Source organism: Ammodytes marinus, assembly GCF_949987685.1.
Source record: "Ammodytes marinus genome assembly, chromosome: 7".
Taxonomy (NCBI): Eukaryota; Metazoa; Chordata; class Actinopteri; order Uranoscopiformes; family Ammodytidae; genus Ammodytes; species Ammodytes marinus.
In genome coordinates, this window is record NC_137211.1 from 31,957,638 (window position 1) to 31,973,220 (window position 15,583).

The following is a 15,583-nucleotide window of genomic DNA, read 5'->3' on the forward strand; positions in this document are numbered from 1 at the left end:
TTCCATCTGTCTAGGTCTGTAGACCGGTTAAATTCCCACATTAACAGACTATTTGCTCCATATTTGCTTATCTAAAGTATAATGACACAGTATACATCCATACATGTGTGGTGACATGATTTGTTTAATTTGTGCACTTTAATTTGTAAAAGTGTTGCATTAATTAAACAAAACTAGTTTGTCTATATATAGAATGCCCTACACTGAAGAGACCCCTGCCCCCTCCCGCTGTTAAAAAGTAACTAGTAACTTGTACTTTAAGTACATTTTAAATCAGCTACTTTTTTACTTTTACTTCAGTAGATTTTTAGACCAGTACTTTTACTTTTACTTAAGTAAAATTTCATCCAAGTAATCATACTTTTACTTGAGTAGAATATTTTTGTACTCTTTCCACCTCTGTCGTCTATACAGACTACAGTATAATAACTGGAAATAGTTCTGACCCTGAATCATTGATCTGTAAGAACAATGTGAAGGAAACACATTTCAGATGGAGCTGGCTGTACTAAGAAAGATTCAGTTTGGTTCTGTTTTATTTTTCTTAGTCCTAAATCTCTTCACTAAATCATGAATTGTTAAATGATTCTTCAATAACTTCCACTAAACCCTGACTTAAAGTTATAGTGAGTAACTTTTTCATATAAATGAATGTTGGTTACAATCAAGCCATTGCAAGCTGAGTTGACGCAAAGTTGATTAAGCCTATCGGCTCCAAAAAACTCTGTATTTCTCAGTATGGCTGCATTTACAAACTGGTGTCGCCCCCCAATCTGGCACAGGAGCTCTAGAAGAGCCCACGAAACGTTTCAGTTGTTGATTCTCCTGCTAAGAAAAAACCTGGAGGTACAGTAGAAGGTAAAAAAATCCATACGTGATCACCTCATCAAGGCTTACATCATGTAGAAGCGCTGACAGTGTTGTTGCAATTACTGTGAATTCCTGTTGGGGGCCACAGAAGTAACGCAATATAGCTTTAAGATTTTCTCTAGATATACTTTATTTCCATAAGTGCTCTTTAATCCAGGGTGTGGACCTGATTGGGCAGGAGCAGAGGCAGCTGGATGCCAGCCTGCTCTGCATCCAGCAGGTTGACAGCGTCGGTGGCGGTGGCAGGGGGCTGTGTAGGGTCAGAGGGGGGCTCTGCTGAGCCCCTTAGAGACAGAGACAGGGCTGGAGAGGGTCTGCGTGTGGACCAGGAGGAGCAGCAGGGCAGCAGCTTCCCCAGGGCACGCTTGAAGTCCCTCATAAACAGCGGGTAGATGATGGGGTTCATGGTGCTGTTGCAGTAGCCCAGCCAGGTGATGGCATCAAAGAGCGCCACAGGGACGCACTCACACACCGCCTGGATCAAGACACACACACACACTCATTTACAGTAACATGTCAAACTGATTTATGACAGAAATAAATCAAATAAACTGAGAAATATAGTGTGAAGAGTTTTTGAGTTATTATGGAGCAAAGTGTTTAAGAAAGTGGCCCGTTTTGTTTAAATGCACATTCCTGCACGAAACAATATTATTCAAAATAAAGGCCTTAATAAATGAATGAGGAAGGAAATGATGTCAGCATGCTTGTAAGACGTGAAGGATACACACAATACCGGCCACTTTATTAGGTACACCTGGGGCCTATTGCATAAAAGTGGAATAAAGATATCCAGGATGATTGATAAAGCCAGCCTTGACAAAGTCTAGCCTGGGCACTTTGGATTAGTCAGTTGCATAAACACCAATCCAGGATGAAAAGGGGACGCTTTGTCAAGCCAGGTGTAAGTCATTCTGTTAAGTGCCAGCCCACAGCTTTCAGAAGTAGACCCAGAGATTGAACACAGATTTACTGGTGGAAAAATGGAAAAGACGGCCCATTTTCCCACAATGCCTTGTTAGTTTAAACCGTAAGTGAGGGGGCAGTTCATTTCATAGAGCACATGTATTCTCTGCCAAATGTTCTTGATGCCCCTGTATTGATTATTGATAAAAAACCTTACAGTGAGCAGTCTGCAGGTGCATCTAAAAAATAGAATATCATGGAAAGTCCATTCAAAAAGTGAAACTTTCATAGATTCATTACACAAAGTGAAATATCTCAGGCCTTTTTTTTGGATGATTGATTGATCATGGAATAAAAAATCCAGTATCTCAAAATATTAGAATATTACATACAACCAATCAGAAAAAGGATTTATAATACAGAAATGTTGACCTTCTGAAAAGTATGTTTATTCTAGATTAATTTCACTTAATGTGTAATGAATCTAGAATATATTTAATTTTCACTTTTTGAATTAAATTACAGAAAAAAGGAAAATTTCATCGATATTTAATTTTGTTTTAGATGCACCTCGATATAGTTATAAGTACAAAGTGAATTTATTTGACCCACATATGCAACGTCATCTGCCATCGATAATCAATTGTATAAATATAGCCTGCAATATGAAGACTATCACATAAATTATTATAATTTATATCATTTCATCTTAATGTAATTATAATTAAGTTAATTATAAATGGTTCAGGTTAAATAATAAAAAAAGAAGAACCAACTAAATGACAATGCAGTCTTTTATGTGGTACTTTAAAAACAGACTAATGAAAATAAAGCAATACACAGAAGATCATGGAGTAACTGTTTAACACCTTGATTTCAGATCGGAGTGACAGCTGACTGAGCCAATCAGGCATCAGAATAAGTTTATCCTTTACATTTAAACGTAAAGGATAAATCTCCATGGTAACTTATGTCCCTCCGCATTTATGCAACCGGATCATGGCTAACGCAAGCTAGGATAACCGAAATATCCTAGGTTAATCCCTTATCTTAGTTTTATGCAACAGGCCCCTGTTCAATTGCTTGTAAAAACAAATTGCTAATCAGCCAATCACATGGCAGCAACTCAATACATTTGATTTAGGCATATAGACATGGTCAAGACAACATGCTGAAGTTCAAACCGAGCATCAGAATGGGGAAGAATTGGGGGTTTAAGTGACTTTGAACGTGGCATGGTTGATAGTGCACGGCAGGATGGATCCATACTTTAATGTTGTTTATGCCAAATTCTGAACCTGCCATCTGAATGTTACAACTGAAATCGAGACTCATCAGACCAGGTAAGATTTTTCAATCTTCTATTGTCCAATTTTGGTGATCCTGTGTGAATTATAGCCTCAGTTTCCTGTTTTTAGCTGACAGGAGTGGCACCCGGTGGGGTCTTCTGCTGCTGTAGCCCATCTGCTTCAAAGTTGGTCATTTTGTGCGTTCAGAGATGTTATTCTGCATACCCTGGTTGTAACTAGTGGTTATGTGAGTTACTGTTGCCTTTCTATTCTATCATCTCAAACCAGTATGCCCATTCTCCTCTGACCTCTGACATCAACGTCCACACAACTGCCAATCACTGGATATTTTTCCTTTTTCAGACCATTCTCTGTAAACCCTAGAGATGGTTTAGAGTGAAAATCCCAGTAGACCAGCAGTTTCTGAAATAATCAGACCAGCCCGTCTAGCACCATAAACCATGACATGTTCAAAGTCACTTAAACACCTTTCTTCCCCATTCTGTTGCTCAAGTTGTCCTGTCCAGGGTTCTATTGCATAAAACTAGGATAAGGGATTAACCTAGGATTTTTCGGTTATCCTGGCTTGCGTTAGCCATGATCCGGTTGCATAAAAGCGGAGGGACATAAGTTACCATGGAGATTTATCCTTTACGTTTAGCCTGGTCGGGACCAGGCTAAACGTAAAGGATAAACTTATTCTGTTGCCTGACTGGCTCAGTCAGCTGTCACTCCGATCTGAAATCAAGGTGTTTAACAGTTATTCCATGATCTTCTGTGTAATGCTTGAATTTCAATAATCTGTTTTAAAGTACCATATAAAAGACTGCATTGTCATTTAGTTAAATAGTTCTTCTTTTTTATCATTTAACCTGAACCATTTATAATTAACTTAATTATAATTACATTAAAATGAAATTATATAAATTATAATAATTTATGTGATAGTCTGTTCATATTGCGGGCTATATTTATACAATTGATTATCGATGGTAGATGACGTTGCAAATGTGGGTCAAATAAATTCACTTTGTACTTATAACTATATCGAGGTGCATCTAAAACAAAATTAAATATCAATGAAAGTTTCCTTTTTTCTGTAATTTAATTCAAAAAGTGAAACTTAAATATGTTCTAGATTCATTACACATTAAGTGAAATTAATCTAGAATAAACATACTTTTCAGAAGGTCGACATTTCTGATTGGTTGTATGCAATATTCTAATATTTTGAGAGACTGGATTTTTTATTCCATGATCAATCAATCATCCAAAAAGAAGGCCTGACATATTTCACTTTGTGTAATGAAAGTTTAACTTTTTGAATGGACTTTCCATGATATTCTATTTTTTAAATGCACCTGCAGACTGCTCACTGTCAACTATTTTATCATAAAACAATGCAGGGACATCAAGATTAGTTGGCAGAGATGACATCCCCTCTATAAAATGAACTGCCCCCTGACTTACGGTTTAAACTAGCAAAGCATTGTGGGAAAATGGGCCGTCTTTTACATTTTTACATCAGTAAATCTGTGTTGGATCTCTGGGTCTACTTCTGAAAGCTGTGGGCTGGCACTTAACAGAATGACTTACACCTGGCTTGACAAAGCAGCCCCTTTACATCCTGGATTGGTGTTTATGCTACTGACTAATCCAAAGTGCCCAGGCTAGACTTTGTCAAGGCTGGCTTTATCAATCATCCTGGATATCTTAAAGGGGTAGTTCAGGATTTTAGACATAGGGCCTTATTCCCAAGTTAGCCTTGGTGTTCTTTATCAGTGGAGACAGTTTTCAACACATTTAATTCAGTCCTTCTAGTTGCAGAGTGCGCTCGTGCTAAGCTAGCGCACGGCATCGGGGGGATATCTAGCCTGCAACTAAAACAGTCTTACCCACTCCACAGTACACCCGAGGCCAATCAATTATAACGCCAGACTATCGATGTAAATGTCTGTGTTGATAGAATAATTTTAGAAATAAAACCAACCTCGCATATTGCATTTTGAGGGACTTTATTCCTTGTAGGCTGCGGCAGCGGCGGACTAATACCTAGGTTACAGGCTCTATAATAGTTTGTTTACCTGCTGCTGCCCGTACCTGTACGAGCCGGAATACACTGATGAAGAATTGAGAGGGATGCTCAAAGGGCAGAAAGAGAAAGAGCGTCTGTAGAGACAGCCCCCGCTGGAGCTGCAGCAGAGAACCGGGACAGAATGACGGTAGACTGGTGGCAGTGCAGTTTCAGTTTCTGTCCCACGCTGCTCTGTTTACTTTCTGCTGTAGTGATTCGGTTACACAGCAAAGTAAAAGTCCGCTGCTGCTAAGAAAGTAGTCCCTCAAAATGCGATAATTCATGCGATGCGAGGTTGGTTTTATTTCTAAAATTATTCTATCAACACAGACATTTACATCGATAGTCTGGCGTTATAATTGATTGGCCTCGGGTGTACTGTGGAGTGGGTAAGACTGTTTTAGTAGCAGGCTAGGTATTCCCCCGATGCCGTGCGCTAGCTTAGCACGAGCGCACTCTGCAACTAGAAGGACTGAATTAAATGTGTTGAAAACTGTCTCCAATGATAAAGAACACCAAGGCTAACTTGGGAATAAGGCCCTATGTCTAAAATCCTGAACTACCCCTTTAATACCACTTTTATGCAATAGGCCCCAGGTCTACATGCCTAAATGCATTGAGTTGCTGCCATGTGATTGGCTGATAAGTTATATGTGTTGACAGTTAAATTGAACCGCTGTACCTAATAAAATGGCCGGTGAGTGTATATATACTGTATATATATATACCATAGATAGTATAATAAAGATATATACGTGAGAATTAAATAAACATTTATTTATTGGTTTTGGCTAAATGGATATTTATTTAGTCTAAATGTGTGTATGTATATTTATATATTTACTTCCATCAAAATACAGGGGTTCATTAAGACTAATATGTACTAATAAAGACATTCAGAAATAAATATAGAAATACAAAAATACAGAAAAAAATACAAAAAGTGTATGCTTTAAAACTTTTTTTATTTTACTTAAAGCTAATTGCATTTATGTGTTATAGTCTATTGCACACATTTGTTTGTATCAATCAAATAATGTGTGTAGTCCAATATATTCTTTATTTTGCATCCTGCACCTAATGGGCACAGTTGGAGTCTTTTATCAAAAAAGACAGATTTCCCATTTTACTGATCACTTCATAAATCCTCTTTTATGTCCAATGTTATCCTCCCTGAATAGAACTAGTTGAAAGCAGTGATGTTGGACATACTAGGTCTAGAGAAGGCCAGTGAAGGAGGAGACATCTGCTAGAGGGGAGGGAGGCTGCGTTTCACACAGCACATTGAGTGTGAAATGGAAGGAGAGTGCTGACACAGTCAAGTCTCTGGGCTTTATGTGATGCAGGGGGAGAAGCGAGAGGGCACAGATGGGAAATCAAAATGACTGGATCATTGAAAGCTTGAAAAACAAGACAAGTGTCATTACCAATTTAGATTAAGCTGTTTTTTAAAATGAATTTCCCCCGCCGAGGTTTTTCATGGTCACCAATGTTTGTCTGCTAATGAGTGTGCATGCTCTGCATAATCAAATCAAAATCAACAACTCAAAAAGAATACCAATTATGAACAGTTCTTTGGTGTGCTGTTTTCTGGGTTATGAAATGAGTCAGCCACACGCAGCTCAATGTGCCAATCTATTTTCTCATTGGATTGCTTGGCAAAAATAGATCGGTATCCAAGTGTCTTTTTTTCTCTTACTTCTGCCTTTCTTTTTGCATTGAATTTCACACTGTCGTAGTGCCTACCACAAATGTGAGATATTTGACAACAAAACAAACTCTGAATAGCTGAGATATGTAGAATGGAAAGGAGAGCCAATAAAAGAAAGATATTGACCTTGTAACTGTGTTGTATCTGTGGAAAAGCCAATGTGTGGTCCCTGTACTGACCTATGGTACTGACCTATGGTACTGACCTGAGCCATGTTGGTGATGAAGAATGGAAGCCATGCGCTGAAGAAGAGTCCCAGGAGGACTCCCAGAGTCAGGCTGGCCTTCAGCTCCCTGCGACCCTGTCTGTGAGCCAGACGACGCTCACTGTTCACTGAAGGCTGTGGGCAGCACACAACAACAGACAGTTACTCCTACTACAATTACAGATTCATCATTTCTCTCCCTTGCTTTCATTGGTGTTTTTGGAAGAGCTACTGTTCCATGGTCTCTTTGACAAGTAAAACATCATTTGAATATTTTTGACATTGAGAAAGCAACACTGGAGAATGTCTGTAGTCAAAACCGCTACCTGTCCATACTGTGTACATAGCCTAGGTTCTGGAAAAACAGGCCTGTTGCCAGCTACAGTGGGTCCCTTTCTTGACACACCCTTTGTTTACATACCAGTTTACAGAGCCTAGGCTGTGTATTAACACTTGTTTTTTTTCAGCACACACACACACACACACACACACACACACACAGTAGGGACAGGTAGCGGATCGTGAGGACATATTCACAGATTTTTACAAAACTGATTTTGACAAATTCACCTTTAATCAGCAAGTGAAAATAGTCCCTAACAAAAATAAATAGTTTACCTCAGTTTCAGTCACATTTGCTAAAAAAATAAAGTGCGTTCTCCAATATGGCCGACTCCACCATTAATAAATTATGTGTTGTTCATTTCAGGAAATAGTTTATTGTCTTCCTTGGTGACAGTCGGAGGACAAGGTCCCATACAACTTTTATATCTGTCACTAAATAGGTAAATAGTTGGGTAAAGCAAGCAGTATCATACCTTTGCCAAGTCAAAAGACAGGGAGAAACGGCTAGCATAGTTGTCTCAATCTTTGTTGTTTTTTAATAATGAGTTTTACAATCATGTTTAGTAAGTCAAGTACATTGTTAGTAGTAGGACAATTAACATTAGAGCACAATTTAAAACATAATTATAACCTGCCTTCATGCTAAAGTAAGCTAATTATTTTCTGGCTGTAGCTCCATTGCTAACACACAAAAAAGCTGTAGGCCTATCAATTATTCTCATCCAACTTTTCATTGAGAGGCACATCCTACTGCAGCGCTAGTGCCACCTAAATGGCACAGGTACTAAATATCTCAGAAGTCCTATTAGTTTATTGATGGGCGAGAAAAAAAACACCCAAATTGTTTGGGCCAAGTCTGTCAATCAAACTTTCATTTATACGTTCAATGAGGTGAGCTCCAGGACACAGTTAGAGTTGAAGACATTAGAACAGTCAAGTGAGTCTACACTCCCAAATTCCCGTAGATCCCTGTAAGTTAAAAAGGCATATTTGGCTGACAGAGTTCTTGAACAGTGGCCTGCAATTATAAGAAAAATAGCATTTCTAGGTTTATAATTGGTGCACTTAGATCAGGAGTGGATTTCAACAGGATAATTGGAGTTTTAAGAGGATTGCAATGAGACATAAAAGTATGAAGAGTATTGAACAGTATGTGTGAGCTCAGAAATGTCAAGGAAAAGACAACTCTCTGTAGATGAATCACTGTAATTGTGGTATTATCTTTGTGCTACTTTCTGCACCCACACAGTCAACCTTTTCAACTCCCACTCTAATCCTGGTCTGCTCCTCTCACAAGTGTTTGGTCTCTCTTCCTTACCGGTACATTGTGTGACACAGGAGGCTCCTGGTGACTGCAGTCCTCTGCATTGTGCTGGGCTTGCCTCGCCGCAGGTGAAGGAGGCCTGGAAGTATTGTGGGGCAGTATGGTCAAAATCTTCTAGCATGGTATAAATCATTTCATATAATGGTAACAGTATATAACACGATATAGTATTTTCTTTCTGCAAAATAAAATAACCATACAGTGTACTTCCATCACATTTGATTATTTTCTTCTTTTATTTGGGACACATTTTTATATGGAACAAAAATGTGTATGTTAGAGTATATCAAAAGAATAACAGACTGGAATTTTCCTGCAGGGTTTGCTCATCTTTCATTTCAAAAAGCTGACAAAATAAACTAGTGTGCAAATGTCTGGTAATCATTTAATCTTAACAGGTTCATGACACCACCAGCCGTGCTTTAGTTATGGCGCTTTTCCACCGCACATGTAGCTCGACTCAACTTGACTTAGCTCAGCTCGGTTTTGGTAGCAGCACGGGTCGTTTTCCACTACAAATAGTATCTCCTGAACGTGGGCGGGGTCGTCATACAAAGCGGCAGAAAGCCAACTCAGGAGCAAAGTAGCAAAGCAGAAAAAGTTTAAGAAATACCCCCCTTGTATCTGTTTGCTAAAAGAAGTAGAGGAATATTGCGACAGGCCATTAAAAGGGAGGATTGGTGTCCCGATGTGTGACTCTGCCACTCAGCTGTAGGGATGCGTCACGTACATCCCTATGCATGTAAACACGAGCATCATAAAGTTGACTGTTAAGTGCTTGTTTCAGGATACGTGTTTTCAAATGCAAGCCGTGTCTCAGCCTGAATAATGTATTGAGGTAATCAGTTCAGTCCGAGGCTTGTAATGTAATCGCTCGCTATAATTTCTGTCCCAGCTGGCTACTAGGCTATAGCTGCTAGCTGCCCATACAGCTCCTCTCGTGTTGTGTACAGTATGGCTGTGTTCGGAAAGCCATACTAACGTCCTACTCATACTCATTTTGACTTCAATTTGAGTATGTGACTGTTGGGTATGCGAGTTTGGGTATGTGAGAAATTCCCGGATGAGTACTAACTTCTGGGAAGATTTTGGGTATGAATCGATTGTATACTTTTCCTTCTCAACCGCCCCACAATGCATTGGGTCAATTCTACCCCACAGGAAAATGAAATATTTTCGAGCAAGTTTCTAGGCAACGTCTAGCAACTTGTTCTTTTGGGGTCCGCGATCTGACAACTGTACGTGCAGTCGTTCACAAACTCTTACAATAGATAAGAGATGAAGATAAATACCTAACAACATTAGAGTTACTAAGTGAAATGAGTGATGTGAGTCTGATAGTGGAGAGAGATCAGAACAGATCGCTGTTCCACACACCGCGGCTCGTCCAGCTCAAGCTCAACTCACAGACAGCTGAGTGCTGTCTGATGATGAGCCGGACACAGAGCGTCGGAGGGATCCTCCGCCTCAAAACATAATTATGTTTGCTGTGTGTTCATAAACACAGATGATGAACACAGGACTGTAAAAATCTAGTTCAATATCTAACCTGTAGAGGGCGGTTATACGCTAAACAGCGTCTAAACTGCCTGAATCTTATAAGAAGAAGAAGAAATTCTAAATTGCTTGAGTATACTTCAACAGAAAACGTTTCGACGCACCTCACATACACAATCGATCTTTGAGTAGACCGTATGCAGTATATAGATGGTGAGTATGTAGGATGTAGGACGCTAGTATGGCTTTCCGAACACAGCCTATGTTTAAAGCAAGCCACAACCACAGCGATTTCTACCAGCATCCAATAAGGAAGTGACACAGCAGATTGCAGAACCTTTCGGTGGCCACTGGGGGTGGTACCAAGACTGAGCAATTTTTCTTTGACTCACTTGTTAAACAGGCCGTTTTCAAAGTCTTATTAAACCTATTTACAGCCTGGTCCAAAAAAACATTCTAATCTGTATGTTTAGGTCATATCTCCATGACAACACTGAGTCGATTCCCTTTTTCAGCAAGAGGAGTGAGGCGAAGTAAAAATCTCACAAGATGGCGACGCGCATAAACCAGGATTATTGGATGCTGTGTGAATAACTGAGGTCAGCCTGGATGCTACATCCATTTCAATATACTATCTATGGTTTAAAGTAACATACTCAACAACCAACACAACTGGGTGAGCTTAGCGAATATATGGACATTTCATTGCAATTTTTTGAATCTGTGATGCAAATCAAATGAAAGAGAGCGAGAGAAGGCTGCACTCGGCGATACAAAATACACTCGAAAAGTCCCGGAGAGTTTGGGAGAATATACAACAGAATGAAGCCGGTAGTCTCTGGCCAATCAGTGGCCGGCAGTCTGCCGACGACGTCACCTTTTAGCATCGGCTCAGCTCGCTTGGAACCTCGAGCGAGGCGATACCAAAAAAGCAGCCACTACAAGGTACCAGGTACCATGTTTTTGCGGTGGAAACGCCAAAAATGCGAGTTGGGTCGAGTCTAGTTGAGCTGATACCACGCAGTAGAAAAGCGCCATTAGTAACACAAATATTTTAAATAAAATATACATTTTCAAAATAAATGTAGTAAGCTTAAAGCGGCTACGAGTAACATTTAAATATCTTTTAAACAGCCTTCATAAATTACCTTTAACAGCAAACGAGACCATCAGTGCAAAGAAAGACGTTTTTATATAGTTTTTATTGCTGCATTTGATCTGGTCGTACACCCAGTCCGATTTTCGGTTCACGCGTGCATGCTCTATGGTCACATATCCGTATTGGTCACAGATTTCAGTGTGGCGCAGGAACGTGAATTGAGAAGCCTATCCCTCCTGGTGAGGGAAGGGGAGCGGGAGCCTTGTTTGAGACAGTTGTTTGTCGTCATAATGACTGATAACGGGGCTGAACCATAAAATAAAAAAAATAAAATGCAATGAAGAAAAGCTAAAAGGGAGAGTGATAGTCGGGCGGGAGGGCGTTGCCAAGCAACGTATACACAATTTCACGCAGCGAAACTAGACTGCAGTGTTTACTCCTAAATGAATGAGCGGTAGCCTACTAAAACAAAGTTTACTTTGCCTCACCAGCATCATCAGATGACCATTATTCATCGGAAATAGTCATTATTTACAACATAAACACATTACCTCATCGTGATCCATACTAACTGCCATCTCTCGTTCATTCGCTTTGTGTGAGGACACGGGGACTCGTTCAGCTCCGTGAGAGGTGACAATGCATCAACTCATTGCAATCAGGTGTGTTTAGCACTTACTGGCATTAGTTGATACTGTGTCACCCATAGACTCACATAGCACTTTTCTTTCAAACACAACTGAGATAAGTCTGACTTCAGATGTGTTGAGTTGAAGAAAAACACCCAACAAACAGAAAATGTTTGATTAAGATTAAATCTTAAGTGGTATGAAAGGTCTTATAACGTCTTATATTTGATCTGGTAAACCCTGGTGGTCCCCCAATAGATGAAACAAGATCTTTCCAAACATTTGATCAAGTTGCCCTTGAAATTATCCAAAATGCCCCGAAAAACTAGCCTGGCATTCCCAGACCTGCCACTAGGCACTGGCAAATTAAATTTGCTGCGCCTTTTGGTCTGGAAACTCTCCGTTGAAACTTTTTCAAAAAGACCAGAAATCTGGGCTCACGTTTCAATTGGTTCTATCTAATATGGGCGTGCCATAGCCCTTTGTATGGTACTCTGGGGCGGACGTAACCGGATGACAACAGTGACGTGCATGCAACGTCGAAGCCGTGATAGTAAACATCAAAGATGGCTGCGGATATGTTGTGTGAGTTTGAGACTGCTTTGGCCTCGACCCTTTACGATTTGGAAGACGGCACTCAAATATTTCATTAGCAAGTAAGTGGAATGTTCTGTTTTGCCGACCGACCACGGCAAACGTTTAATTTAACAGTTTAACAGCTGTTCGCTAAACGAACGGGGCTTACGTCACCTTGTGCATCGCTCTGATTGGTTGTAGTGCTATCCAACTGCGTGCAGTGGCATTTGAAATGCACGAGTAGGAGCCGCCCCTTGAGTTGGAAATTACTATTGATCGTGGCCAGACCCTCTATCGTTCAAGATATCAGGGTCTGGATTTCCAGGCTACCGAAAAACATTTCACAGGGGCAAAATAAGTCCCTGCTAAATAAAGGTTAATTTCCTACAGTGGCACACATATAGTACCGACAGGTAGTGGATCATGAGGAGATATTCACTGATTTTGACAAAAAGTGATTTTGACACCAGTCCTTCTCCAGAGTCACTGATTCCACCTTTTAATGTAGCCTACTTAATTATTATTATTATTTTTTTATATAGGGGAGAACGGGGCAATCTGAGGCATCGGGTAATGTGAGCCACCCCCTGTATCTAGGCAACGGAAAAAAAATTTGGTCATGTGAGATATATGTTTTCAAGCCCCTCTCATTTCCCCATGGCCCTGAAAGAGAGGACCTCATGGTGCTATTATAAGCATGTTTTTTTCTCCAAAATAGGTATTTTGCATGTAAAAGTAAATTTTCTTGCTGTCAACTTAATCAACTGTTGTGCTAAAGCAAATGTGTTCACGTAGAAAAACTTCTATCATACGTGTTGATGAACTACCAACATATAAAAACCATGTGATTATATTAGCTAAAGATTAGCCTGAAATGCTAAGAGAGGTCGTTTTTTCTCAAATTGTGGTGGTGGGGGAAAGTGAGCCAAATGCTGTGGGGGAAAGTGAGACACTGTCTCACTTTCCCCACCCATGAGGCACAAGTTAAGTTTAGTCTTAAACATATTTGAATGTAATATTATAGAACAATGTCATACACATTGTAGAAAAGCCATCATGCCAAGGAAATACACCAGGAAGACGACCTGGGGCAACCACACGGAAAGAGCACCTTCTCATCTCTCCCTGTAACCTTCAGGGCTGGAATGTAGAGTAGGCCTAGTTGTAGAGTATGACAGGCTGATGTTATAATCCAGTTGGGTCTTCTCCTGTGTTCTGAGTCCCAGGCTGTTCTCGCTGGTTCTGATTTTCCTATGCTTTGACCCCCAGACACAAGTTGGCTCTAAGGGTCCTGTGTTCTGACCCCCAGACTGTGTTCTTATCTAACTGGTTCTATCTTTCATTTGAATCTTATTAAAACCTTTTGAATTATAATGTGTTGTATTTGATTTTGTTCAGAGTTACTTTCAAGTGTTTAGAAAATTTGCTTTGCTTAATTGACCAAACCCCATCATTCTTTTACTAGTCCGACATTAGTTCTCGAATGTGTGGCTAGCTTTCAGGATTCTAACTGTTACAATATGTGTTGTTATGGTAGTTTCAGAGTGGAAAAAGTAAGTGGATCAGTTTACCCCCTTGATTTTTCTGGTCTGTCTCAGTTTACCCCACAGCTGGGGTAAAGTGAGCCACATGACAACTTTTTTTTAAAACAATCATATTTTCACTGCACTTTGTCTTGGAAAAATTCTGCTAAAGCCCATTTCTAGGAAACATCCTGAATTAATGGGAAATGTGTAAATTTGAGTGATAAATCATTTTAGCTCGCTTAGAGGGGAGCAAATGTAAAAAGTGGCTCAGATTACCCCGTTCTCCCCTATATTATTTTTTGGCCATTTTTATTTTTTTGCTTTATTAGACAGATTGGGGAGACAGTGTTGAAAAGGGGCAAAGAGGAGAGGACATGCAGAGAACTGACCCGGGCAGGATTCGAACCCAGGTCCACTGCAGAGCCTTGGCCAACTGAGCTATGGGCGCCCCCAGCCTACTTCATTTTTAAGTGGTAGAAGAGTAAACTCATTTCTTCTCCACTGTATAAATGGTATCGCCAAATCTGTATCGTTATACATTTCTTTCATTTCATGGTAAATATGGCCTTACCACCCGACCCTACCTGGAAGCTTCCCCGAGAGAGGCATGTGGGTGTGGGGGGTGGCTCAGGGCCGCCACCCTCTTGGCTTGCCTCCGCGCTGCGAGCAGGATCCGACAGTAGGTGAAGCAAATGGCGCTGGAAGGCAAGAAGAAGGTGAGTACGGTGGCCACCAGGGCAAAGGGCAGGGTGACCTGCAGGCGACACTGGAACGCTAGGCCTCCAGTGGGGGACAGCTGGAAGTAGGAGTCTGGGTGCAGTGTGTCAGAGTGAGAAGAGTTGATATTTCTACTGAGTGAGGATGTCAGTGCACTTCCGTGGCCTAAGCTGTGCCACTTCATCTCAATGGGCAGAAAGGAGGCCAAGGCTGCCAGCCCCCATGCAGCCCCCACCAGGAGCAGGGCCCGAGGGGGGGTCATTCTCTGTTTGTAGCGCAGCGGGGAGATGATGAAGATGTAGCGGTCCAGGCTGATCACACACAGGTTGAGGATTGACGCGCTGCAGCACATCACATCAAAGCAGAGCCAGATGGGGCAGAAGGCCGGCCACAGCACCCAGCCCCCACACAGCACATTCAGCATGGCCGGGGGCATGACCACTAGCGCCACCATCAGGTCAGACAGGAACAGGGACACCAGGAAACAGTTTGAGGTGCAGCGCAGAGAGCGATGGGCAAACACCAGCGCCATGAGCAACACGTTGCCACACACCGTCATGAGGATGATGACGGTGAGCATGAAGGCCAGTAACCAAGGCCCACTGCCACTGATGTTCCAACTGGAGCTGGGAAAGCTGCTGCTGATGTTGTAGCTCGCTACAGAGCCGGACAACTTGGAGTCAGCCATAGTGCTGCTGGCAACAATCAATCAATTCGCTCTTCAGGCCCCACTACATGTTACATAATAGGGGTGGTGAATTTTTTAACAAAACTTAATAACTTTACTCTTCTTTCATTCCATAATTTGCCACAAC

The 15,583-nt window shown here is 41.0% G+C and overlaps 1 protein-coding gene across 1 annotated transcript; it reads right to left on the bottom strand.

Moving 5' to 3' along the window:
* Positions 1–60: 60 nt before the first annotated feature.
* Positions 61–15,456, bottom strand: htr6 (5-hydroxytryptamine (serotonin) receptor 6; the record flags this gene model as incomplete). Its single annotated transcript, XM_080031312.1, has 4 exons — positions 61–1,345; positions 7,056–7,190; positions 8,719–8,803; positions 14,636–15,456. 4 exons carry the CDS (start codon positions 15,454–15,456, stop codon positions 1,019–1,021), a joined length of 1,368 nt encoding a protein of 455 aa, XP_079887438.1. The 3' UTR covers positions 61–1,018.
* Between the last annotated feature and the right edge of the window lie 127 nt (positions 15,457–15,583).